The sequence below is a fragment of the Macrosteles quadrilineatus genome, unplaced genomic scaffold (genome assembly GCF_028750875.1).
Source record: "Macrosteles quadrilineatus isolate MER2022 unplaced genomic scaffold, UCM_ALF_1.0 Scaffold_23__1_contigs__length_1887923, whole genome shotgun sequence".
In the NCBI taxonomy this organism is placed as follows: Eukaryota; Metazoa; Arthropoda; class Insecta; order Hemiptera; family Cicadellidae; genus Macrosteles; species Macrosteles quadrilineatus.
This window is the reverse complement of record NW_026542616.1, coordinates 550,630-577,441: the sequence shown is the minus strand read 5'-3', so window position 1 is coordinate 577,441 and position 26,812 is coordinate 550,630. Positions and strand designations below refer to the sequence as shown.

General features: G+C 34.4%; 1 protein-coding gene across 1 annotated transcript; it reads right to left on the bottom strand.

The window, feature by feature from the left end:
- Window positions 1-4,845: 4,845 nt before the first annotated feature.
- Window positions 4,846-23,461, bottom strand: LOC129005561 (COP9 signalosome complex subunit 1-like). The gene is made up of 11 exons (XM_054434471.1): window positions 23,244-23,461; window positions 21,891-21,983; window positions 20,814-20,995; window positions 19,533-19,830; window positions 18,869-18,952; window positions 15,536-15,765; window positions 7,625-7,730; window positions 7,157-7,245; window positions 6,806-6,935; window positions 5,750-5,884; window positions 4,846-4,992 (listed from the first exon to the last, which is right to left on the bottom strand). Exons 1-11 carry the CDS (start codon window positions 23,283-23,285, stop codon window positions 4,915-4,917), a joined length of 1,467 nt encoding a protein of 488 aa, XP_054290446.1. The 5' UTR covers window positions 23,286-23,461; the 3' UTR covers window positions 4,846-4,914.
- Between the last annotated feature and the right edge of the window lie 3,351 nt (window positions 23,462-26,812).

Below are 26,812 nucleotides of genomic sequence, written 5' to 3'. Positions count from 1 at the left end.
CCTTTATATTTATCACCCTTCCTGACTATAGCTTAAATTAGATCACATAGGACTTAAGTGCCCCCGCTGCAGTAAACCTGCTGACTAAGCGGATTTCCATTTGCCTGATTTGATTCATAGTTAAATCGGATCATCTTCAAATGGTCCAAAGTCGTTTGGTCCACAGTTTATATTGCCGTTCGTTTGGTCCAAAATCGTTTTATCCAATTTCATTTGGTCCAAAATCGTTTGGTCCAACGTTTATATTGCCGTTCGTTTGGTCCAAAATCGTTTGGTCCAACAGTTAAAAACTCGTTCGTTTGGTCCAAAATCGTTTGGTCCAACAGTTAAAAACACGTTCATTTGGTCCAAAATCGTTTGGTCCAAAAGTACAGGCCAAACTAGAAGTAAAATGTTGCATTGTAGAGTAAACTTATGAAATATACTGTACGTTTATATTGCCGTTCATTTGGTCCAAAATCGTTTGGTCCAACAGTTGTAAAACAGTTCGTTTGGTCCAACACATTAATACGAGTTCGTTTGGTCCAAAGTATAAACTATTGCGTCCCTCACATTGAAGGCGTTCAAATATCCGTCGTCGTATACAATAATAAGGCCCAATTCACACCGAACGGACGTCGGGCGGAGACGTGGCACGGACGAGGCACAGACGTGGCAGTGACGTGGCGTGTTCAATGCACACCGAAAGGACGGTGAAGGGACGGTACAGTGGTAAGACAACCTGTATATAGACTAGACTCTTTGGTTTTTGCTTATTTCTATTAATGTCAATGGTGTTAGTTAATTTCTGTCAACTTAATTAGTACAAACAAGGGAATTGTTCTACTTCCTCACAAAATTTGATATTAAATTCAATGTCGTCTCGCATAGTGAAGAAACAACTCACAATCTACACACAAAAACAACTCTACACAACAAGGTTGGTAAGTACAAGCACACTATACACAAGGAGGTTGGTAAGTATAGTACAATATTTGCAGTCCGAACAACGGGCGCGCTACGGACATGCCACTTCCGATACGCCACGAGGGACGCCGAAGCGACGTGGCGGTGGCAGGAGGGCGGCCGCCCGCACCACGTCACTTGTGTGTGCATTGACCAATTTGTTTACATGGGGAGGCGAGGAACGGACATATGTCCTCGCCACGTCCGTGCCACTTCTCCGCCCGACGTCCGTTCGGTGTGAATTGGGCCTAATATTAATAAAATTTTTGCTTTAAACATGTTGACTTTCTATGTTTTTAACGTTAAAGACGCCATGTTTTGTTGTATTCAAACCACTAAAGCGTACATAAACAAACTTAAAGCTCAATAGTGTATCATACGGTTGGAAATCTTATAAATTAACAGTTTTTATCACATTTGGCGACCTTCTAATATACAGAGTGTTCAGTGGACCAACGTGTTTTAAATGTTTATCATACACCTTAATTTGTATTGTTGTACCGGTACCACAGAAAACGTACTACTATAACCCAGAATGCCAACCGCATGGTAAAAAGCATTAAGCGGTTTGAGAGAGCTTTGCCTGTCAATCCGTAGGCTGCGCCACCAGCGTTGCTATGCTATTGCATGGCAACGCTGGTGGCGCTGCCTACGGATTGACAGGCAAAGCTCTCTCAAACCGCTTAATGCTTTTTACCATGCGGTTGGCATTCTGGGTATAGTAGTACGTTTTCTGTGCCGGTACCTATTTACAATGGAGTGTTTACTATTGATCATGGTTGTCTATAATTCTTAATCAAAAGGTTAAAATAGAACATGAAAATTACATTAATTAGCCTACTCATATTTTCTGGACGTCCACAATTTCCTGGTAAAAATTTTGTCTTACAGAATTATACATAAGGATCTTATTTTCTTATTTTAAAATTGATGTTCTTCTGTATAATGTCATGTTTAGCAATATAACGTTCCATTACGAACAGTTATATAATCTTAATATTACAGTAACTCTTTCAATCATTTCTTATTGCATTATGTTATATCTATTGTACTGGTTGGTGTCTGCCTTTTTGACTACTTTTGCCGATATTTTGTCTTATTATTCAAGACTGACAGATCATCACGAGATTATTGTTATACATGTGTATTTAATCATTGGACAATTTCCCATTATGTAATACGATACAGAATAATAAAAGTGCAGAAGGCTTTTACAGTCTATGAAAATGAATGTTAAATAGGCTACTTTTATTTATCATAGACATATCATTAAGGTACATCAATTATAGGTCTACTCTTTGTGATATGCATAATTGTCTGAGACAAACATTCAGGCACGTTGCCCATAATTTTTTTTTTAAATAATAGTGGTTTTCAGTTACTGGATTAAATTTTTAATAATTTTATGAATAAATGCATGATAAGTTATAGAAAGTTATTAATCCTAAAATTCAGTTTATTACAGACTTTTAGAGAGTTTACTTTGATGTATTAATTCAGCTTAGTGAAAGAATACACAATAGAGCCAATGAATGTTATTCAACTAAAGAATTAACTAAAGAATTAAAACGCGTTGTTTTAAGATTGACTGGGGATAAAAAGTAAACATTACACAAACACATTATATATAAATAAATATATGTATATGTACGTGTATATAAATGCAAACATATCAATTATTTAGAAACGTAACACAAAACAACAAATAGGCCTCGGAAGGCAGGCGGTTGGGTTGACGACGTGACGGCGATTATTTGAACGCCTTCTATGTGAGGGACGCAATAGTTCATACTTTTGGACCAAACGAACTCGTATTAGAGTTTTGGATAAAACGACCCGATCGAATGGTCCACAGTGAAACGTACAGTCTATTTCATAAGTTTACTCCACAATGCACAATTGTAATTCTGGTTTTGCCTGTACTTTTGGACCAAACGAACTGTTTTACAACTGTTGGACCAAACGATTTTGGACCAAACGAACTGTTTTACAACTTGTGGACCAAACGATTTTGGACCAAACAACTGTTTTACAACTTGTGGACCAAACGATTTTGGACCAAATGAAATACTCCCCAACTGGATGATAAAACGATTTTGGACCAAACGAACTGTTTTACAAGTGTTGGACCAAACGATTTTGGACCAAACGAACTGTTTTACAACTTGTGGACCAAACGATTTTGGACCAAATGAAATACTCCCGTTAAATCTATTTAAATAACATTATGTTAGGTTTTATGAGTACCTAGGTTTGCTGCTACGGGAGAGTAATGAAGTGTGGTTTTAGCAAAGTTTAATAGCTTAGTATAAATAAATAAATTTGCTAAGATTGATAAAAATGTATGTGATGTGGAAATATGTTGAAAAGTAAGGTAAAAAATGTTTTATTTTGTGTTGGCACTGTGAATAATAGTCAAGTATGATAATATTACTTTCCAAAAACTGCAAACTACAATAATTTTCAGTAAATCTTTATAATGTTATTAATTTTAACTTTATTGCAGTAAATACTTATATAACAATTAACAACTAACAAGAGTAACCTTCAAATTCAAAGCCACACATACACTAGATAAATTTTACAAAAATATTAATTTGCTAGAATAGATTCACAACACCTGTAGACAGATTGAACTTCACAGTAAACGAATCCTATTAAAGCACGTTGAGTTTCAATGGTTACATGAGTTAACAAAAACAATCTAGTGTAAAGCTGGGTCTGGTTAAGGGTTTTGCCAAACCCTGGGAAGTTAAATACAAGTAGAACTATAGTTATTTGTGCAACTAGTGAGAAAAGTGAGCAATTGACTCACTCGAGAGAAATCCTTACTCACGAGCCGTAGGCGAGTGAGGAATGGTTTCTCGAGTGAGGCAATTGTACTTTGAACTCGAGTTGCACATTATACTTTTCCTACAGTTACCATAAAACAAATAAATTTGTGAAGAAACATAACCTATTTTTACACAGAAGTGAACTTTTAATATAACATTTAATATGAAGTGACAAATACAACAGTACAACAGCTGACCAGCTGATTTTACAGCCAGTGCTGCCAACGTATTTAGCGCGCATACGACGTTGCCTGCATGTTACGCGCTCACTATTTCGTGCATTCACGTTGAAAATCTGGAGTGAGACAAAGTAATTAGAGTGAGACAATGTTAACATTGTCTCACTGATGAGCGAATTGGCCACTTTGCTTTCTCAAATCAGTGAGAGAACATGTACATTGTTAGGTAACTGTTGGAAAAATTTATTGTGATGTATTTCAGTACAATCAAATATAATTTTTAGTGTAAAATATTTTTTCTTTTAGTTTTATTTTTTACTATAAGACTGGTAATATTAATGTTACTAATTTAAATAAATCCGCTGTGTTTCACAACATTTTCATAAAATAACACATAGAATTCAAATCTTTAAGAAAAAATTACAAACTACGCTCACTTTGATGAGTTAGAGTGTAGTTTGATTTACGCTTCATTAGCGCAGGTGGTCGGCCGGTCCCTGGCTATTGTTGGGAGACCATAGTCTGGACGAACCATAGGTCTTTACCTTGAAATCATTTACCTAAATGGAATTTCAGGAAAAAGCATTTAGCTTGGATTAAATAAATGTATAGGATGGAAAGGTTGCAGACGAGTCAAAGAACACATAAATATCACAGAAATATCAAGTATTATTATTATGTGTGTGTTTTATGTGTTCTTTGACTCGTCTGCAACCTTTCACCAGGTGAGTTAGCTGTGTCCTCTCCATCCTATATATTTATTTAATCTAAATTGAATTTCATAATATTCAGTTCCAATTTCCAAAAATTCAAACACATTGGTTGAAGTATGTTAGAAGGAGGATAACATAGCTTTTGGATCTTTAAGGATTTAAAATAAGAACCAATTTTAAAGTATATTACTTTATGGGGTAGCAATCAATAAACAATGATGGGACGACACATTAGGGGACATTTCATGACCGAGGAGCGAGACTGCTGTTGCCCGGGGCGACCGACATCTCACCACCTTGACTGTTTTCTCTCAGTGGGCTCTGTGAACAAGGATTATTTTAATGCAACTAACTTTATTTAGGATGGCATTGTTAACAAGTGTGCACAGCTTAGGTATCACATATCCTTTTGATGGTTCAGTTATGTAATTACATATTTGGTAAGTAATTAAGATTCTTCTGAAGAGTGTTATCTGAATGACCTTACATGGAGCAAAAGCCTTTAGTTTAAAGGTTATTTTTATAGGCTAATCTAAATGGGAAATAGCATAAGTAGCACAAATTTTACACTATACACAAAACTTGTAATATTTCACCAAACAATGAAAGAAAACGCACAAAAACAGTTTGAACATCAAGTTCACAAAATACACTCAAACATACCGAACTAGATTTATTGGGCCTATTGGCTCCTCCCTGTTGTCTCGTACTACAAATTCTATTATATTTATTTTCCATGTGTTTAATATGTTCTTTCTTTTTAATCAGTAAGGTGAGCCTACACATCCTGAAGGTTCATCCTATCTACCACAAAATACGTAAACCTGCCCAAAATATTTTTTATAAAATAATGTAACATTAAACAATTGTATAACTAGTATTTTATCCTAGTTAACTGAGAAGCCAATTGCATAAAATGTTTAGGGTCCAGGGGGAAGATTTATAGCATTAAAAAGAATTGTAGGAAGGTAGGCCTAGTTGATGATACCAAATAGGCTCGTGAGTACAAAAGATAAAGACCATGGGAGTGAGTAAGCAAGATGGTGATTTCAAGAGAAGTAACGTGTATAAGTGTTACCTTAACATGGATCTGATGCCTAAGCATTGCCGCTCGCAGGATTAGCATCCTCGTTTGTCTCTGGTATTCCCGGCCGACTGCCAGTGACTTTTCAAAGGTTGTGCTGCGCTGGTCCATGTCTTTGGCGTATAGAATCTAGGTGCAAACAGTGTGTAATTACTATTAGGGTAAAAATTACTTTAATTACAGTTAGCCTACTGATGAAAATAATGTTTTTTTTACCAACATGATCTGGTGATGAAGGTTTGAATCCTGGGTTAAGAGATTCCAGTTGTTTTTGGGTACCTGAAAACTGCATCAAAACAGGTGTGTGTAGGGTATGAGATATCTCTAAATTCCCGAGTTCATAGTATTTTTGATGTTTTCCAAATAAAGAACCATCAAATCTTGATACAGTAAAACCTCACTAACTCAACACTCGGCAACTCGTCAGTCCTTGTAACTCGACAGTCAACAGCTGACGGCGCACATCTAGCTGGCTTTGTCTTAGACTATTGTCTTCGACTTTTCAACTTTTAATTATTGAACATTTGACAATTCTTTGAAGATACTCATGCGAGAAATAAATTTACATGTACAAAATTAGTCTGTAATTTTATTAATTTATTAAAATGCATTACAAATTTCAATGTTCTTGATAACTTGACAACCCCCAAACTCGACAACATCTCGGTTCAAAAATTATCAAATTAATGAGGTTTTACTGTACTTAAACATATGTAGCCAGAAGGTTCTTGGGAAAAACTCTATTTCAACATCATCTTTGAAAGGAAAATGCACACAGCATCATAAGAGTAATTGTGTTCAAAATAAAATCTTAATACTTAAGGTTAAGGTATAAGCAGGAAAACATGGATTGCAAACACTTCTAAGAAACAACAGTCCAAACTTCTCTAATTTTTAGGGTTATGTCGGGGATAAAATATGATGCTCTCGGACAGAAAATCGAGGTTCTAGCCACTATACAACACACTTACATATTACTAAAAGTTATTATCTAATTTAAAGTACGCTTATGTACAATACAGTTTACTAAACATCGAACAGTATTGGTACCTTGTTGTGTGAGTCTATCCGAGCCTGGATTTGCCCGTCCAATATCAGCTGCATTAGTTCATCCTCTAGAGCTCCCACAGAGGTGTTCAAAGCTTCAGCCATTTTCCTCATGTCCGCAGACAAGTACGGGCTGCAACACACCATCAGTGAACACCTCTTTGTGCAAAGCTGAATTTTGAAATTAATAATACTTCTCGGCTATACTACCCATTGAACAATGAGGTTTGAAAGAGTAAAAAGTTACATCGAGTTTGTACCCACTTCCATTAAAATGTATGACTTTTAAGTGACCTTTGCTTTAGTCACAATAAAGTATATTCTATAACAGTGTACAAATGATCAAGGACTTACCTAAAGTATTGTATGAGAGCTCTGTTGCGTATCTGAGTATATAAAGTGTTAACGTGTGGCGCTAGGTACATATCTAGATACAGGTTGTCCTGAAAACAGAACAAATTTAAGTCGTAGAGTATTGCGAGGTTAAAATCCTAACATTTTTAATCAAAAACAAATCCTAAAATGCAGTCTTAAATCTAAAACAAAAAGGGTTTAATTTTACAATATAGAATTAAGTAAGGAAAGAAATTCTTAAAATTACTTTGTCTTGTACATGGATTTAAAAACTACCTTTTCACTCTAGGAGTACAATGTTATTATAATCTCCAAAGAATAATCTGTTTTTAATGAAACAAAACTATTACTACCTTCTAGGCAGTGAAAAGTTACTTAAACCACATTAGTTTATGTATTGATTGAAGGGTATTGTCTTCATTAAGTAGACACATTTTATGGTAAAAACTTAATAATTTCTCAACTTACCTTGATTTCATCTAGAAGCTTTAAACAGGATGCATATTTGGACTCGTAAAACTTGAAAATAATATCACGAAGTTGAGGCTCTAATTCTAAAAATAACTTAAACGAGCTGAAACAAAAATAAAACACAATTTAATTAGTAAACCATGTACATCAAACCAAATCAAATAATTGTTTTTCAAATGGAAAGCCAATTTCAACATTATTTAGTCCATAGTCCATGAGCTGTTGAAAATGAGCAAATATTTTCAACTGAAGATGTTTTAAAATAGGATTAAAAAACAATGCTTATCATTTTTTAGTTTCACTTGTGCAGAATAACATTTAAAATAGAAACTGCACCAATATTTTATAAAATTTTATTTTTATGAGGCCTTTAATAATGGGTTTAATGGTGCCAGCAAAGCTGGCAAAAGGCCTCATAAATATAAAAAAATGTATAAAATATTGGTGCAGTTTCTATTTTAAATTTTACATTTTAGTGGTACTATACGGCAAGCCCAACACATTAACAAGAAGTGTAATGACTCATGAGCAGACTGACTTGAATGACCTACTTCTAGGTGTGCCGATTTTAAATTCAAAGATTTAAAATCCGCGCCAGGCAATGGACAAGTCAGTCCAACATGACGTAACGCGGAGGAATACTACACTCGAACCGTGTCGCGTGCAACGTCTCGTCGTCACTCGTGGCTCAGTACTCGCGTAGTCAACATGTGAAGTCGCGTTTTGTCGCTGGTGTAGGACGAATTTATTAATATCTTAATTCGTAGCTCGGAAATTAGCGTTCGGGCGGAAATTGTACGTGCATCAAACGATCGCAATTGTCAAAATTTCGCCGAATTGCATTTGGGGGTGTGTTTTATTAGTATTAAGTCGAGACAGTTGAGATGCCGGATTGATTGTTCGCGTTCGTGATGAAAATTCGTAGATGCATCATATCGATAGCAAATGTCAGTTTCTAGCGAATCGCGGGTCGTCGTGAAGGTATTTTCAATTGAATCATTAAACGCCAGCTCGAAAAAACAAGAATTAATAAGTCCTACACCAGAAAAAACCGTGTCGTGATGTTCCGCTCGGTCAGACAAAAAGTCACAAAACCACGAGTCAGTTTTTAAATGTTCGGTACGCGTGAATCTTCGTCGGAATGAATGTTAATGTGTCGACATGTGTACGTAAGTAAATGTTTGTGTTATTTGTGTTTTAGTATTAAAATAGTCTTGCCAATCTGCCACATTTTTTCACATGTACCACTCGTTTTACAAGTTATGAATCATGTTTTGTTTGGTCTGAGATTTTCATGTTTCATTTGGTCTACTTAGAGCACATGGTCACGATTCAGGATAAAATGTTTTATTAAATTTGGTCATGTCATACAAAGAATTTAAGTTATAATAGTGAACCTAGTCAAATGAAAATTATTTATTAAATTGAATTGAAATGGTATATTAATTTAAAGAGCAATGTTTATCTGTGATATCATTATTTTCGTGTTCTATGTAAAGTCAGATTCTATCATCATCAGTATTATTATTTAAAACGTTTGAATTTCATGTGTAGAATAATTTTTGAACAGTATTACATTTTTTAATAGTGAGAGTTTGATTGTGTAACGTAAATGGGGGTAACAGAGTGCTCGGTCGAAGGCTAGGGTTGATAAAGGGTCATGAGGATAGACTCCCATTAAATTCATAAATATTAAATACTAAATAAAAATTATCAAATAATCGACTCAGCAGTCGATTGGCCCCGTTGCACTGATCAGCAAGGAGTGATGTAGATCACAAACCTACATAATAGTCCCTGTTTGATTAAATTGTAAACTGGCCAGTTTGATATACGAACATCCTTGGGGAGTCTGGTGGCCTAAACTAAATAAATAAAATCGTCAAGGCTAGGTTTTCCCGAGACTCTGCAGTTTTAGAATGTGGCAAACCACCAAATTTAACTTGCAATCAACTCTCTCGCTCTCTCTTTCAAAATATTATTAAATTGTGCACAAAAAAGATTATTACATTGTTTATATCTGTTACTTGTACCACAGCTCAATTCAACTCATTACATAGCATTTTTACAAATCATCATCTTATCATTATCCTGTGTTATGTATTATATTATTAATATTATACTGGTAAATTTAAGAGTATTGGTTTAACTGAAAGAAGTATACAAAGTATACACAATGAGTGTTGACGATCACATTTTGTAAATATATTTTGACAGTGCAATTTTTATAAGTTCAGTTCATAATATTTAATATCAAGTTGGTGAATTCATGAGTAATCGGCTTAACCGAATCCATATATATAAACATCTTGAAGTCATGCCTTTGATAAATATTTCCTGAACAAACAGTTTCATAAATATTTTCAATCAATATTTCAATTTTATTATGTGCAATTTTACAGTTTTACAGAGTATCAGTTCATATCACAATCTTTCATCAGAACAGCACATTTTAATTCATGGAGTGTTCAAATAGACACATCTATTAGTTTTAAGAAGTGTTAGAATTAAGCTGAAGAAGGTGTGAAGGAGGACAACATATCAGACCTCTCACGGTCCATAAATCGGACTTCTGGGATATTTAATTACAGGGCCCACACTTAACATCTTTATTTCCACTGCGCAGCTCTGTAATTGATTTTGTCCTCAGTAGTCTGATTAAATTAAATTAAATTCATTAAAACCCCACCAGGGGGCAACTTTTTGTTATACTCACACCTGTATGGAATAGCCAAATTGCATTACATAAAGGTGTGAGGTGATTTTATTTGATGGAATGATCAATTAAGTAAAGAGTATATTTTGAATATAAGTGAAGAATTTCTTTTTTTCTTTACAAAAAGTGATAGCACTAATTTGAGAGGTCTGGTAACAAGGAAGCAGATTGGCATTACTACCAGGCAGGTTGGCATTGATAAGGGTATTAGTTGTTATCTCTAAGGCAATTATCCACATTGATATTTCTGTGTTTGTTTACTTGTTTATTTATTTGTGTCATATTCGTACAGAGATTATTTATATTTATATTTACATTTATATTTACATGTGCAATAGTTTTCAATTTTGAGTAAATAGAGTCAAACTGAGGTCAATTGTTTTAAACATTTTCATAATTACATATCTTGAGAAACAATGAATCATCTGAGTCATGTTATGTAACCACTGTGAGCGACATGAAGGCTGGCCAACAGAGGTCACGTTCCAGCTGTGGTGGGGCGAGAGTAGAACCTACCCGCACAGACAGGCAGACATCGGGCGTTCACCACAACAATGTCCCCCGCCCCCGCCCACTCCATCGGCAACAGCTGACTGTCGACTGCGCTACGGGTCAATGAACTGATTGTTGACATCTACTCAACGCTGAATGCTAGATAATTCTACAGTGTGTTAAGCGTGCGCGTTTACACCATTCAAATTGTTGATGGATTGATGCAGTTTTGGTTTATGACACAAGGTGTTAGTTGACAACAATTTTTAATTTCTCAGTACCGACCTCAAAGCAAAATGTTTATTATTGTTAAAGTTTCAGATTTTCTATTTTTGTTATTCAAATTTCAAATGTTTATGTGTAAAATTGTTTCGTGTTAAATGTATTAAATGTAAATCAATGGAAAAAAAAAATCAACAAAAAAATGTGTCGTATGAATGAAGGGTCTGTTGCCACGTCAAGCGTCGCGCCGGGTCGAAATTGTCCCGGGATGGAAAAGGCCTTCGTGCGGACCTGAAGGTCGCTCGGGCCAATTTCTTTTGGCAGGGGAGATTTCTGTGCCGATTTTAAATTCAAAGATTTAAAATCCGCGCCAGGCAATGGACAAGTCAGTCCAACATGACGTAACGCGGAGGAATACTACACTCGAACCGTGTCGCGTGCAACGTCTCGTCGTCACTCGTGGCTCAGTACTCGCGTAGTCAACATGTGAAGTCGCGTTTTGTCGCTGGTGTAGGACGAATTTATTAATATCTTAATTCGTAGCTCGGAAATTAGCGTTCGGGCGGAAATTTTACGTGCATCAAACGATCGCAATTGTCAAAATTTCGCCGAATTGCATTTGGGGGTGTGTTTTATTAGTATTAAGTCGAGACAGTTGAGATGCCGGATTGATTGTTCGCGTTCGTGATGAAAATTCGTACATGCATCATATCGATAGCAAATGTCAGTTTCTAGCGAATCGCGGGTCGTCGTGAAGGTATTTTCAATTGAATCATTAAACGCCAGCTCGAAAAAACAAGAATTAATAAGTCCTACACCAGAAAAAACCGTGTCGTGATGTTCCGCTCGGTCAGACAAAAAGTCACAAAACCACGAGTCAGTTTTTAAATGTTCGGTACGCGTGAATCTTCGTCGGAATGAATGTTAATGTGTCGACATGTGTACGTAAGTAAATGTTTGTGTTATTTGTGTTTTAGTATTAAAATAGTCTTGCCAATCTGCCACATTTTTTCACATGTACCACTCGTTTTACAAGTTATGAATCATGTTTTGTTTGGTCTGAGATTTTCATGTTTCATTTGGTCTACTTAGAGCACATGGTCACGATTCAGGATAAAATGTTTTATTAAATTTGGTCATGTCATACAAAGAATTTAAGTTATAATAGTGAACCTAGTCAAATGAAAATTATTTATTAAATTGAATTGAAATGGTATATTAATTTAAAGAGCAATGTTTATCTGTGATATCATTATTTTCGTGTTCTATGTAAAGTCAGATTCTATCATCATCAGTATTATTATTTAAAACGTTTGAATTTCATGTGTAGAATAATTTTTGAACAGTATTACATTTTTTAATAGTGAGAGTTTGATTGTGTAACGTAAATGGGGGTAACAGAGTGCTCGGTCGAAGGCTAGGGTTGATAAAGGGTCATGAGGATAGACTCCCATTAAATTCATAAATATTAAATACTAAATAAAAATTATCAAATAATCGACTCAGCAGTCGATTGGCCCCGTTGCACTGATCAGCAAGGAGTGATGTAGATCACAAACCTACATAATAGTCCCTGTTTGATTAAATTGTAAACTGGCCAGTTTGATATACGAACATCCTTGGGGAGTCTGGTGGCCTAAACTAAATAAATAAAATCGTCAAGGCTAGGTTTTCCCGAGACTCTGCAGTTTTAGAATGTGGCAAACCACCAAATTTAACTTGCAATCAACTCTCTCGCTCTTTCTTTCAAAATATTATTAAATTGTGCACAAAAAAGATTATTACATTGTTTATATCTGTTACTTGTACCACAGCTCAATTCAACTCATTACATAGCATTTTTACAAATCATCATCTTATCATTATCCTGTGTTTTGTATTATATTATTAATATTATACTGGTAAATTTAAGAGTATTGGTTTAACTGAAAGAAGTATACAAAGTATACACAATGAGTGTTGACGATCACATTTTGTAAATATATTTTGACAGTGCAATTTTTATAAGTTCAGTTAATAATATTTAATATCAAGTTGGTGAATTCATGAGTAATCGGCTTAACCGAATCCATATATATAAACATCTTGAAGTCATGCCTTTGATAAATATTTCCTGAACAAACAGTTTCATAAATATTTTCAATCAATATTTCAATTTTATTATGTGCAATTTTACAGTTTTACAGAGTATCAGTTCATATCACAATCTTTCATCAGAACAGCACATTTTAATTCATGGAGTGTTCAAATAGACACATCTATTAGTTTTAAGAAGTGTTAGAATTAAGCTGAAGAAGGTGTGAAGGAGGACAACATATCAGACCTCTCACGGTCCATAAATCGGACTTCTGGGATATTTAATTACAGGGCCCACACTTAACATCTTTATTTCCACTGCGCAGCTCTGTAATTGATTTTGTCCTCAGTAGTCTGATTAAATTAAATTAAATTCATTAAAACCCCACCAGGGGGCAACTTTTTGTTATACTCACACCTGTATGGAATAGCCAAATTGCATTACATAAAGGTGTGAGGTGATTTTATTTGATGGAATGATCAATTAAGTAAAGAGTATATTTTGAATATAAGTAAAGAACATTTATTTTTCTTTACATAGGGCTTTACTGAAAGATTTTTTAGTGGAAATGAATTCCACTCGACACATCAAAAGGCTTTGTTTGATCACATCATGTCCAAGATTCATCGGACAATTAATCTTTTCTCCCTTTTTTTAGCGAATTTCTCCATGGGGTAAAAATTGGTTTTTCTCATTTTTGAGCCTCAAAACTAAATTTCCCAATTTCTCTTTAGACCTTTTTAAAGAGCTTAAAAAACCAATAATGTATTGAAGTGTTTTTGTACGGTGTTTTGTTACGAAGAAAATTCAATAAATTGTGAATTTAAAATTCCCATGTTATGGGTCATAGCTTGCTTGTTAATAAATATATTTTGATCAAACTTGGCAAATTTATTTATTTTAGACTTAGCTATTCATATTTTACTAAAAAAACTATGAAACTAAAATACGTTAAACACTTATTACCCTCCCTGTAGTAGCAAACCTAGGTACTGGTTTAACATAATGTTATTAAAATAAATTTAATCAAAAATCCAATCGGGTAAATGGAAATTCGCTTAGTCTGCAGGTATGCTGCAGAGAGAGGTATTTTTTTCTTAAGACGTTAGACAAGAGCCTGGGATTGTTTTTCACATTACTTCAGGCTACCTAAGGGTTGGGGTGATATCACTTAGATAAAATCCAATGGTGATTTGGTGGGATTTGAACCCGGGACTTTAGGAACTGAAGTCCCGTGCTCTAACCACTAGACCAGCTCGCTTCCCCGAACAATTAACCTTGTTAACACACAAAATGAAACAGTGGTGAAGCCTACTCTGGTACAACAACGGTAACCTAATAGGTACCTACCTAGTATACCTATTACCAGTGACCGTTGGATACTGAAGTAGACATCCCATCATATTGACCAGCTGTCAAATTCATTAGTCAAATTGAACACAGTAGAATGAATGAACAACTCACAGAATGCGCCACAGTCAAATTCATATTTTCTCATTTAGTTTGTTGATACTGTGTTAGCTAATGTTACTTAATGGTTTAGTTTACAATAAATTGTTCTATCAGTTTGACTTGGTTAAAAAGTTAGTCTGCTCTACAGAAATCAGTAATTTACGCCAGTACATTTTGTCAGAGGTTCAATTGAGACCAAACTCTATTCAGGTACCGGGACAGTAATAACAAATTTGGTTAGTTGGATTTTTACCGACATTTGGGTTATTTTAGTGAAAATAGGCCGAATCATGCTGAGCTTTTACTATTGCAATTGAAAAATTCACGATTTTTCCAGAATCAGGGAAAAAATGACGTTTCCGTGACCGCGGGAGATGGTGATAAAGACCGTGAGATATATTTAACATTTTGACGCAATCACGGAAGACGATGATAATGTTTCCGAGACTGCTGGAGATGATATTCATGTCTACACGGCGGCGGAAGATGTGCAAGAGTTTGCCACTATCGCAAAAAACTATAACGATGTTTATGTGACCACAAGAGAAGATGATGATATACTTGACCGGGAGAGAGATTCAAGATTTGGTCACGGAAAATGTTGACAATATTTCAGTGACCACGAAAAACAATGATGATTTCTACAAGACCGTGGAAGATGTGCAAGATTTTGCCGCGATGACAATGTTTCCGTGACAGCGGGAGTTGGTGATGATGTCTACACAACCGGGAGTGAGATAGTGGATTTTGCTGTGATCACGGCTTCTGCCTTCTTTAATAAACATTTTTATTGAAATATTTTTTAATTATTTCTGTAAGTGACTTGGATAGTTGGAGTGCAGTTAATTGTAGTTCTATTGTATGGCCATTTTATTCAAAAAATTGTGACTACTTTAACATAGGGTCTGGTTCTACAATAACCTAATAGGCCTTTATTACAGTAACCTACCTGCTAAAGATGACATTCTTCTGCAGTTCTTGTCGGTCGAAGGTGGCGAGTGCACAGAGGCCCCCGTAAACAGCCACATTGCTAGGACTGAGCAACTCAGGGAAGTCACAATGGTCCAGACTGGCTTGTAGGAAGTGTTTGGCTGCTGTCTTGTACTTGCTGGTGGCCAGCTCAGCCAGCCCAGCCGCACACTTTAGCCTTGTAAGGATAGCCTGGTTACTCTCCTTGGCCTGGAAAATAATCACAGTCATTTTTTCAGAACATGAGAACCTTAATTTTCAAATGTCAGAAGATGATTCAAGTGTCAAAAACACACATCTTCATCAGATACAGCAGACCTCCTACCATTCAAATCAATTGGGACCCGACCCCATCTGCCTAATTTGATTTTTTAAGAATAAAGGGATTTTAAATGACAGTAGAGTGGCACTAGACAGATGACTGTTATAGACTCGATGTTTTTACACAATAGACTCACCACATGACGGAAACAATTGGCACTCGTACAAAATTTTAAAGCATTACCACATATAATGAAAAATTAAAAATTGCAACAGCTCGAGATGATCTGGGTGATTAGAGTTTGGATATTTGGGAGTTTTATCGTAGCCTAAATAAAAAAAATTGGTACTGTAACATAATCAGGTTCAGAGGCATTACTTACATGACTAAAATGATAAAAAGCAGAAGTCAAATTTCTCTACGTCATCTGATACAAACTTAATTCTAAGTGCATTGAGCACATTTGATCGTCACCTAATATTTACTTAAACCATCACTTCTAAAAAAATACAAGAACTACTCCATGAATCCTTGTAGGCCCTATAGTCCAGGACCTGACTAGGGTTCTGTGTGCATGTCGTGTATAGAGAATTTTGCTTTTGCATTTCAATATAGGTGTCTTAGGAAGTGTTTTCCACTCGGGTGTCAAGTTCGCACCTGGTACGTTTTCGAGCTATGACGTCATAAAGATGGCGGCTCGGCAATTTTTAAATGCGTATATTTCGCAAACCGTTTAACGGATCGGTATGATTCTTTTTTTGTTTGAAAGATATTTTTACAAACTATCTTTTTTGTATTTACACATTTGTTGTAAACTTAATATTCACCGCACAATATTGAAAAACGTCGTTTTTATTGTTATTATATTTATTGTTTTGCTTATAATTTCTTAACCACTGATAAAATCAAATACCACCCGTGGCAAAAGTTTCAGATAATTCTATACCCTTTCCAATGATACCAAACAATATGTGATTGGACCTAAAAATAAAGCAAAGAGATTGAATAAACCGTAAAAAAACACTGAAAGTGGTGTTCGGTCCGGGAAAGATTTAGTCCTGGACATGACTAGGGTTCTGTGTGCATGTCGTGTATAGAGAATTTTGCTTTTGCATTTAAATATAGATGTCTTAGGAAGTGTTTTCCACTCGGGTGTCAAGTCCGCGCCTGTTTCGTTTTCGAGCTATGACGTCATCAAAATGGCGGCTTGGGCAATTTTTAAATGCGTATATTTCGCATACCGTTTAACGGATCGGGGTGATTCTTTTTTTGTTTGAAAGATAATTTTACAGGAAATGTTTTTTGTATTTACACTTTTGTTGTCAACTTAATATTTATCTCACAATATTAAAAAACGTGGTTTTTAATGTCATTGTTTTTTAATGTTTCCTCATAACTTGTTAAACGCTTATAGAATGAAATAACTACCCATCACAAAAGTTGTAGATGATTTTATGCCCTTTCCAACAATACCAAACAATTAATGTTTAAAACTAAAATTAAAGCCAAGAGATTAAATAAACCATTAACTAACACGTAACATGGTAGAAAGTCCGGAAAATATTGCGGCTTGAACAATTCTTTAAATGCGTATATTTCGCATACTGGTTAACGAACCGGGATGATTCTTTTTTTGTTTGTAAGATAGTTTTTAAGCCTATCTTTTTTGTCTTCACACTTTTGTTGTTAACCTACTATCTATCCCACAATATTAATAAATGTACATTTAATTGTTATTTTTATTTTACTTTTGCTAATAACTTTTTGACAAATAGTAGGTTAACAACAAAGGTGTAAATACAAAAATGATAGGCTTAAAAAACATCTTACAAACAAAAAAAGAATCATCCCGGTTCTTTAACCAGTATGCGAAATATACGCATTTAAAGAATTGTTCCAGCCACAATATTTTCCGGACTTTCTGACATGTTAAGTGTTTGTTAACGGTTTATTTAATCTCTTGGCTTTAATTTTAGTTTCAAACATTAATTGTTTGGTTGGAAAGGGCATAAAATTATCTACAACTTTTGTAATGGGTAGTTATTTCATTCTATAAGCGTTTAACAAGTTATGAGGTAAATTTCAAAAACAATGACATTAAAAACCACGTTTTTTAATATTGTGAGATAAATATTAAGTTGACAACAAAAGTGTAAATACAAAAAACATTTCCTGTAAAATTATCTTTCAAACAAAAAAAGAATCACCCCGATCCGTTAAACGGTATGCGAAATATACGCATTTAAAAATTGCCCAAGCCGCCATTTTGATGACGTCATAGCTCGAAAACGAAACAGGCGCGGACTTGACACCCGAGTGGAAAACACTTCCTAAGACACCTATATTGAAATGCAAAAGCAAAATTCTCTATACACGACATGCACACAGAACCCTAGTCATGTCCAGGACTAAATCTTTCCCGGACCGTACACCACTTTCAGTGTTTTTTTACGGTTTATTCAATCTCTTTGCTTTATTTTTAGGTCCAATCACATATTGTTTGGTATCATTGGAAAGGGTATAGAATTATCTGAAACTTTTGCCACGGGTGGTATTTGATTTTATCAGCGGTTAAGAAATTATAAGCAAAACAATAAATATAATAACAATAAAAACAACGTTTTTCAATATTGTGCGGTGAATATTAAGTTTACAACAAATGTGTAAATACAAAAAAGATAGTTTGTAAAAATATCTTTCAAACAAAAAAAGAATCATACCGATCCGTTAAACGGTTTGCGAAATATATGCATTTAAAAATTGCCGAGCCGCCATCTTTATGACGTCATAGCTCGAAAACGTACCAGGTGCGAACTTGACACCCGAGTGGAAAACACTTCCTAAGACACCTATATTGAAATGCAAAAGCAAAATTCTCTATACACGACATGCACACAGAACCCTAGTCAGGTCCTGGACTACTAGTAAATATCTAGTAATTTACAAATGATTGAATATGTTCTCTGAGTATCATAGCGAGTATTATAGCTTAAAAATGTTGTCAACTTTTACTTTGATAAAAAGAAACTTAGACTTTTGGTAAAAACTTACCCCACCCTCAATGAAATCTGGTGTGGATTCGGCTTTGTTGACGTAGCTCAGGACGTGAGACCAGTTCTGTAGGTAAACACTAACCTAGAACATAGTAAACTTACATGGTTTGTTTGAAGAAGCATTGTTGACCAAAACAAAACGTTGAGCTTAATCGAAAAAGATATGCATGATATTTTTAGTCATATTCTTTATGACTGACAAAGGTAAAGGATTTTAGGCCAGGTACGGGCGGAATCAAGCAGCAGCTCTCTTCACAAAATAGAGCTATGTAGGGACACCACATCCATGCTGTGTGTAGTCTACACCTGCCATCATGATAGGATGTGATTCAGAATCCTGACCAAATAAATACACCATTAATCAACAGTATAAAAGTAACTAGAATGCAAGGGATTCTAGAACTGAACTAGTATTGATTTCATATTAATGAAATATGGATAAAATGCTGATTTTCTATTTCTCAAAACTGTTGATACTGATGATATTGATGAATTGTTTATTTCCGGTATCACCAGGTTCAAAAGTTTTTAGGAATAGAAAATCTGAGTTTGCTCAATCCAATTTTAAGGACTTATTAGAAATTTCCAGATCAATCAGAGTATTTTTCACAATAATGTCTTTATAAATTCTATATTCAATCAGTCTCACGTCAGCGGCTCACCTTTATCACGTTGAGACACATGTTCACCACATGTCTGCCGCTCGTACAGTAGTCTCTTGCGCGAGAGTAGCACTTGAGGGCGTTACTGAGGTCTCCACAGTCGAGGTGGTGATCTCCCAAATCGTCGTTTCCTCTCCGGATGCTCTCCTTGATAGAGTTGCTTCTGTAGTTTTTCAAATCTGTGTCTAATTTCTCCAGTTTCATCGCGCCTTTCTTGTTTTTCGACTCAATCCACCCCAGATCTGGGGTTGGGATGTCTTGGAGCCCTCCTCCGGCTACGTCAGGCAAAGACATCCCCCTGAATAAAGAAAAGGTTTTAAAGTTACTAAAAATTTATGACTAAAATGTACAAATCAACAGTGAGTAGTACTATTTTATATTGGTATACCGGTAGTTTTATTTTAGAAATTTACCAACTTTTAACTAACCTTAATAATTGTAAATATGCCTATTGGTTGGCGGAACAGGACTCATTAGAGGCCAACCGATATTTTATTTGAGGTCTTGTTGATAACAACATTTAAAATATAAACAAACAAACCCGCAAGTTTAGTGTGTTTGATATTAAAATCTTACATCGACTGGGCCGCATGAGTAGAGATTTTTGTCAGTAATAATTTTTTAGCAGGGAGCGAATATTTACCAACCCAAACCACACGCTAAGGGCCTATTATTTTTTTTAGTTTTAACAGGATAACCTTCAAGACCCAAAGGTCTACAGTCAGTGGTCATTGAGCCTTTTTCTTCTCTATCTTAGATAAATAGCCGTGAAACGCTAATTACCTATGTTAGTAAAAAATACTTTTTTACTAGGTATTGTACATAACCAATTTAGAAATATTAATTTGAGGTACCGGTAAGTCTCTTTTTTAACAAGGACAATGTGGTCTATTAAGTCTACTAAACACAGACAAAACCATCTTTAGAGCAGTTTATTAGCTCATCAATAGTGGTTTACTCCAAAATTTAGGTATGCAGCTGACATTTAATCATACCTCATTGACCTGTTGTTTTAAAGGTGAGTTTTTAAGAGGAGGGGGACGACTTCAGCAGTTAAAACTACCTTAATTTTGTGAACAGAATACATTCCAGACTTAAAATACAACATAGACTTTTTCTTTTTACTAATTTTAAAAGATAGAAACATATTTCAATTTAAAAACTTGTGAGGGAGACAAGTTGTGCTGAGCTTGTGTTCAAAGCTTGATATTCTAATCAGGGATTTTTTTAAATAATAAAAATATGCCTATGTAAGTTATAAAGCAATGTAAATTTTGTTACTGTATAGCTTCCTGCAGTTTCTTGTGCAGTTGTTGGTAAAGGTTGACGTTGTACGTCTGCATTACGTAGTTAATGGCCATTTTCAGAGCTTCTACCCTCAATGGTGGACAATGATCAGCAATGTACATCAGACGGTACAATCTTGCCAACCCTGTATAGCTGTTAGTGTACGCCTCCAGATCCTGCAAGTTCAGACAATAATTAACTTAAACAATGAATTTGTTATTAAGGTTAGGACTGGTTAAAAAAACAAAAAAACAACTAGGCTATTTAAACAGTTACAGCGATAATATCAAACTGTGGAAAAAAATACAGTGAGATAAGACGAGTGTGGCCCCGGCCTAATAGGCTATGATTTGAGACTCAGTCTGGGTAATAACATAGTTTATTAGAATAGACCTCAGCATAGGCAAACTTATTCTGCTCCTTCTATTCTATAGGCCCTACTTACTGCATGTGTGTCCACCAAAAACTTAAAATAGGCTATAGTAAATATACTTGAAATTGGTGCTCACAATGTGGAGAAACATAAAAATAAACAAAAAAAATGGTTAATTAATTGTAAATTCCATGGGGTTTAGAGGGGTTTAAAGCATTGTTCAAATTTCTCCTGATTCAAATTCATCAGCAAATAAGTTATTTAGCTAATAGTTAATACTCGTGTTTAAAATATTAAAAACAGAAAACAAGAATCGTAAATACCTAAATACTATATTTATTTGAAAATAGATTATTAGAGCCTAACATAGTGGGTGGGGAACGAGAAAAATTCAGGATTGTAAGGCCCTGTGAGCAAAAAAAGTTTGGGAATCTTGCTTTTGCTAGACTATATTTACCTAACACTAGATGCTTCTCCAAGCGAAGAGTTAATTTTGATACCTTTCTACCCAGTATTTTTGTTAATTTACAAAACTTTTAGGCAGGACTTTATCTAGGGCTAAGTACCCATGTGAAAATTATCTGTTAAAATACTTTTAAAACCTTTGTTGTAATGTAACAGAACACTGAAAATAAGTTAGATTCAGATTAGGCGTAATGTTTAGGCTGATAACTTATTTTATCTTTTCATTAGCTTACCAAAGTTGGGTTTTCCACCAAGTATGGGTCCTCCTCTGTATTGTCATTATCTTCCATAGGAGCATCAACTTGCATCGGTTCAACAGCATTTCCCTGAATCAAAAAGACAATTGAAACTGTTGAGCCAATTTAAATATGGGAGATCAGAAATCAAAGACGCTACAGTATGTTCCAACACCAGTATGCCTACTGTTTAAGAAGAATAAAGGAAGAAAAAGGTTGTAAGCTTTTAGTGTTCAAGAAAAATTGGTCAACCACACAACCTTATAAGTTGTTACACACTAGGTTAATTTTAACCTGCAAGTTATCAAAATAAATATTGATTTGAGCACAAAACCAAGATTGTTACTAAGGTTAATTCACTCTAGATATTTAAGTTCTACCATGGAGATGTAAGTTATGGGGTTAATTTTTGTAACTGTTAATGAAATTACTTTCCCACCAATGTACATGACTTATTTTAACCTGCAAGTTATCAAAATAAATATTGATTTGAGCACAAAACCAAGATTGTTACTAAGGTTAATTCACTCTAGATATTTAAGTTCTACCATGGAGATGTAAGTTATGGGGTTAATTTTTGTAACTGTTAATGAAATTACTTTCCCACCAATGTACATGACTTGAGATTGCAATGAATACAATGGATACAATCCAGTACCTATAAGATGTACGTAATCGCAATAAGTTACTTGAATTTAAGATTTTTTGGATCAGGTGCGCTTGTGGGATTGACTGCAAGTGGTAGGTATGGTCTACCGTACTTGTTTTGTGATTAATGTTTCTAAATGGTATCCTTTGTTAAAACTGGTTGGTTTTTGCCTGTATGTGTCTTTTATTGAGTAGGCCTACCGTAGCCTAATTTAAGTTTTGCTTAGTCATATTTGAACTTTATGTTGTTTTTAATCCAAAGGGTACAGTTTCTTAGCTGGGATACGCTAGGCCTAATATTGATTGAAACAATCAATTTGATCAGTAAACATTCATTCTATTTTTCATTATCAGAAAGTTTGGCTAGTTAGGTTAGGTTATGACAGTTTCATTTTATAATTGATAGCCTATAGTTAATTTTAAACATATCGATTATTAATCGATATTAGCGTAGCCCGGTTAAGAAATTGTACCCATTTCAAATTTAGGCCTAGGTCTAAGCACGAATACTTAAAACAGACATGGTTCTAGAATAATATCCGTGGGTCTTAAAGTAAGTTATTAGGCCTTGGCAGTTGTTTTGATATATTATGGGCAATTATGAAAAATTTTGGGACATAAAACAACTGCAAATACATGCAAAGGTCCAATTCAACCCAGCTTATGAGCGATTTCTTTTAATATTGAGCTAGGATTTCTTACTTGGTACATCCTTAGTGGTAGCTGTAGTGGAGGCAATGGCATGCCTTTTTCAATGGAAACTTACAGATAATTTGACGCACAGCTTGTAAGTTAAATACCGGAAGGATTTAAAGGGTACAACTTAACGTTAGAAAAATACGTAATATAAGCACTTATTTCAATCTTTCGGGTTAACTTCTAATTAAAATCGGTTGTTCGGTTCGGCACTGACATTGACTTTCCACACTGACAACTGACAACAGTGACAACAAAGAAAACAACACTGGAAGTTGAAGTTGGACTTCTTATTCAGCTTGCACCGTGCAGGGCTGCAGGCAGACGATAGACAGCCTGTCAGCACTAGTCTACTGGTTAGCCACCGCAACCATAGAATAATGTTAAAGTATATAAAAACAATATAAGTAAAATATAAACTATAAGTAACAATATAGTAAAACACAAAATTAGTAATAAGTGGTGACAACCAGTAGTTAAGCAGTCCTTACTTACAAACAAAATGTAGGAAGTTAGTAAGTTTTCTCATTTTTGACCCTCAAAACACAAAATTTCCCAATTTATCTAGACCTTTTTAAACAGCTTAAAACCGAATAATTTAGTATATCAAAAAGTTTTTGTACGATTGGTAAACACAGAAAGTTAAAAAAAAAATTTAAATTTAAAATACCCATGTTATTCTTATAGAGAATCTTGTAAAATGTTGTAGTTTGCTTGTTTATACATATACGTTTTCATTAAACGTGGGAAATTTATTTATTTTATACTAAGCTATTAATATTTTAGTAAAAAATAAACTTTATTAGTTTCTTTGTAGCAGCAAACCTAAATACTCATTAAACCTAATGTTTTTTTTAAAATAGATTAAATTAAAAATCAATTCAGACAAATGTAAATTCGCTTAGTCGGCAGGTTTGCTGCGGAGGGTGTATAATGCTTAAAAATACCGAGAAGGAAAATTGACGCTCCCGTCAAGCTCGGGATCTGTGATAAGATTTCTTTCTGTGGTCTCATAGTCCACATAGTCTCCGTCATAGATAAAACATATGTTTTATCTATGTCTCAGTCGTCAACTGGGTCCATCACCAGTAGAAAGACGTGAATGGCGTTAATTGGAATATGAATAGGAATCAGCCAGAACAGTCGAAAGCTATAATTGTGTATTTTGAGTGCGGCCATACATATACATTTTGATAGCGGCAATGACGGTTTGTACTCGTTAAACTCAAGATTTCCCCTACCACCATAATTAACTTGTCAAAATACAGATTAACTTTTTAGCTGTATTTAAAATGTCATCTCGGTTATTTGGCTTTTTTAGGTTATGTTATTTGCTTACCTGTTAGGTTGTATCACGAATCTGATCCACGGTTGTAGTTGGTGTAAAAATAACAACAGTGAAATCAGCTGAGCGTAAATGAGCTATTTTGCGTACTCTCTACAGGTGTGGCAATGTGATCATGAAGTGGTAGTCTCAGATTAGAACTATAGCTTGCTTGGTTTGACGTGAGCTCGACGAAGACTTTAAACTACGGACAACCCTCGAAGAAGATTATTAAATTATGTTGGCACTACTTTTTGTTTCGTACCGTACTTGGTTATAGTTTTGAATTTTAATTGCTGTTGAGTGTGGGAAAAGCTGAAATGTATAAAATTTGTAACCTCATTTAGAGTCAATTTTGAAACTTAAATAATTATTGAGGCACATTTTGTTTTTAGAAAAGGCTTTATTAAAATATTGGCTACTGGATCTTATTAAAAGTCAATGTTGAAACACAAACACAAATTTATTATTTTCTTAGTCTTTATACATTTAAACTTTCTTTTTTTATAACAGTCAACATTCCTTTTTAGTTTGAAATAAAAGTTCATTATTTATTGCTTTTCTTTCCCATACAACTTGAACCCTAAAAAAAGAAATGAAACAATTGAATCAGTGATCTTATTTTTGAACAAGCGTGTTTTATTAACTTCTTTACTTAAAACCCTACGATATTTAAATTTATGATTTCCAAATTGATGAACTAATGCTATAATACTAATTTATAGGTACATACCAGTTCATTCTTGGAGCACATGTCTAAAATTAATCTTTACAAAAAAAAGTCTGACCACCAAATGAGGCCTAGATCAGGGAACCATTAGTTTTTATACACAACAAGAAGAGCTTCTCTGATTGGTTGAAACTACCCAATCACAGACCAGCTTTAGTTTATCATTACACATCTGAATTTTCCTGTCTAGAACAGTCTGATTTAAACAACAAGCAAGAATTTAAACCCTACAACTGTAACTGACATTTCTAATTTTTATTTAAATTCTATCGACTCTACAAAATATTTTTTTTTTACATTTTCACTTAAACAAAATTACAAAATCGTTAAAATTGTGTAATGGTATTACGCGTAATATGCGGATGCAAAATTATTTTACAAAATAATTAATGTCATATTTCAGTTCATGTTTCATTGAACCAACTCGTTAAGCTTGATTAATCAAGATCATCAACATACCACGCTGTATTACCTTGATAATTACTGGCCATTGATTGCAGATTGATTGGAACGGTTGATTCACGCTGTGATATACGACCTGAACTTGCGATCATACCTGACTTATGTGTTCGATCTGATTGAAATCTCGTGACATACTAAATATAACTTGGCGTATAAGGATAAAATGTTTATTACAGTCATACTCGTGCTTTGCGATTGCAATGGGAGGGGAGACGCACTAGAATTAATTAATAGTGAGAATTAATAGTGCAATAATAAGTATAAATCATTTTACCGTTCATTTTTATAAAATAACAAATGAAGTTGAAAAGTAACGAAAGAAAAGACAAGGATTTAAGTGAAGTTCAGTGAAAATCAAGATTTATATTGTTTGCAAAGAAGCTTTTAAAGAAACTTATAACTAAAGGCGTGATTTAATCTAATTATAAAACCCTCATTTATTTTAAGTGATTTAAAATTTATTAAATTGGTTTAAATATTTGATAGACATTCTTTTACTTCTATTAAAAAATAGCCTTTACCATAGTTACAGTTAGTTGGTAAATGGTCAAACGTTGACCAACCCATTAGTATAATGAATTAATAACTGAACTACTGGTAATTACTAGTTTGATTAATAAATGGTAAATATGTTGGATATTAATTAATTGGTGTATTGAACTGAGTGAACACGACGTGGCTTATTCGAAATAAAGCTTTATGCCGAAATAAAGCTCAAAGTTGTTTAGATTGACTAAATTGACACAGGCTAAACAAACCTTCAGTAACTTCCCATAGATATTTCGAGGGGGTAGGACTTATACTTATTTTTATAGAGTTGTATGCTTTAGTCAATGGCTCCACTTAGTTGTTTGTCTTTGTTACTATGCACGCCAAGTTTGACCCCTTTCGTATAGGTTTATGTTCAACTACTGAAAAAGTTCCTTTATAGTCATTTTACCTCTTTTATTCTCTAGCATGTTGTTTAAATATGACGTCATCCATATATAAATCCCAAAGTACCGATGAACTTTTGAGAAATCTACAAGTCACACGCCCATAAATCATATACACTTAAAA

Coding starts and splice junctions, on each gene's coding strand:
- LOC129005561 (XM_054434471.1), bottom strand. CDS start 23,285: ATGCCATTGCCTCCACTACAGCTACCACTAAGGATGTACCAA. Junction 20,996..21,890: donor TGGTGGAAAACCCAACTTTG/GTAAGCTAATGA, acceptor CTGAACTTGCAG/GATCTGGAGGCGTACACTAA. Junction 4,993..5,749: donor GGCATCAGATCCATGTTAAG/GTAACACTTATA, acceptor CCTTGTTCACAG/AGCCCACTGAGAGAAAACAG.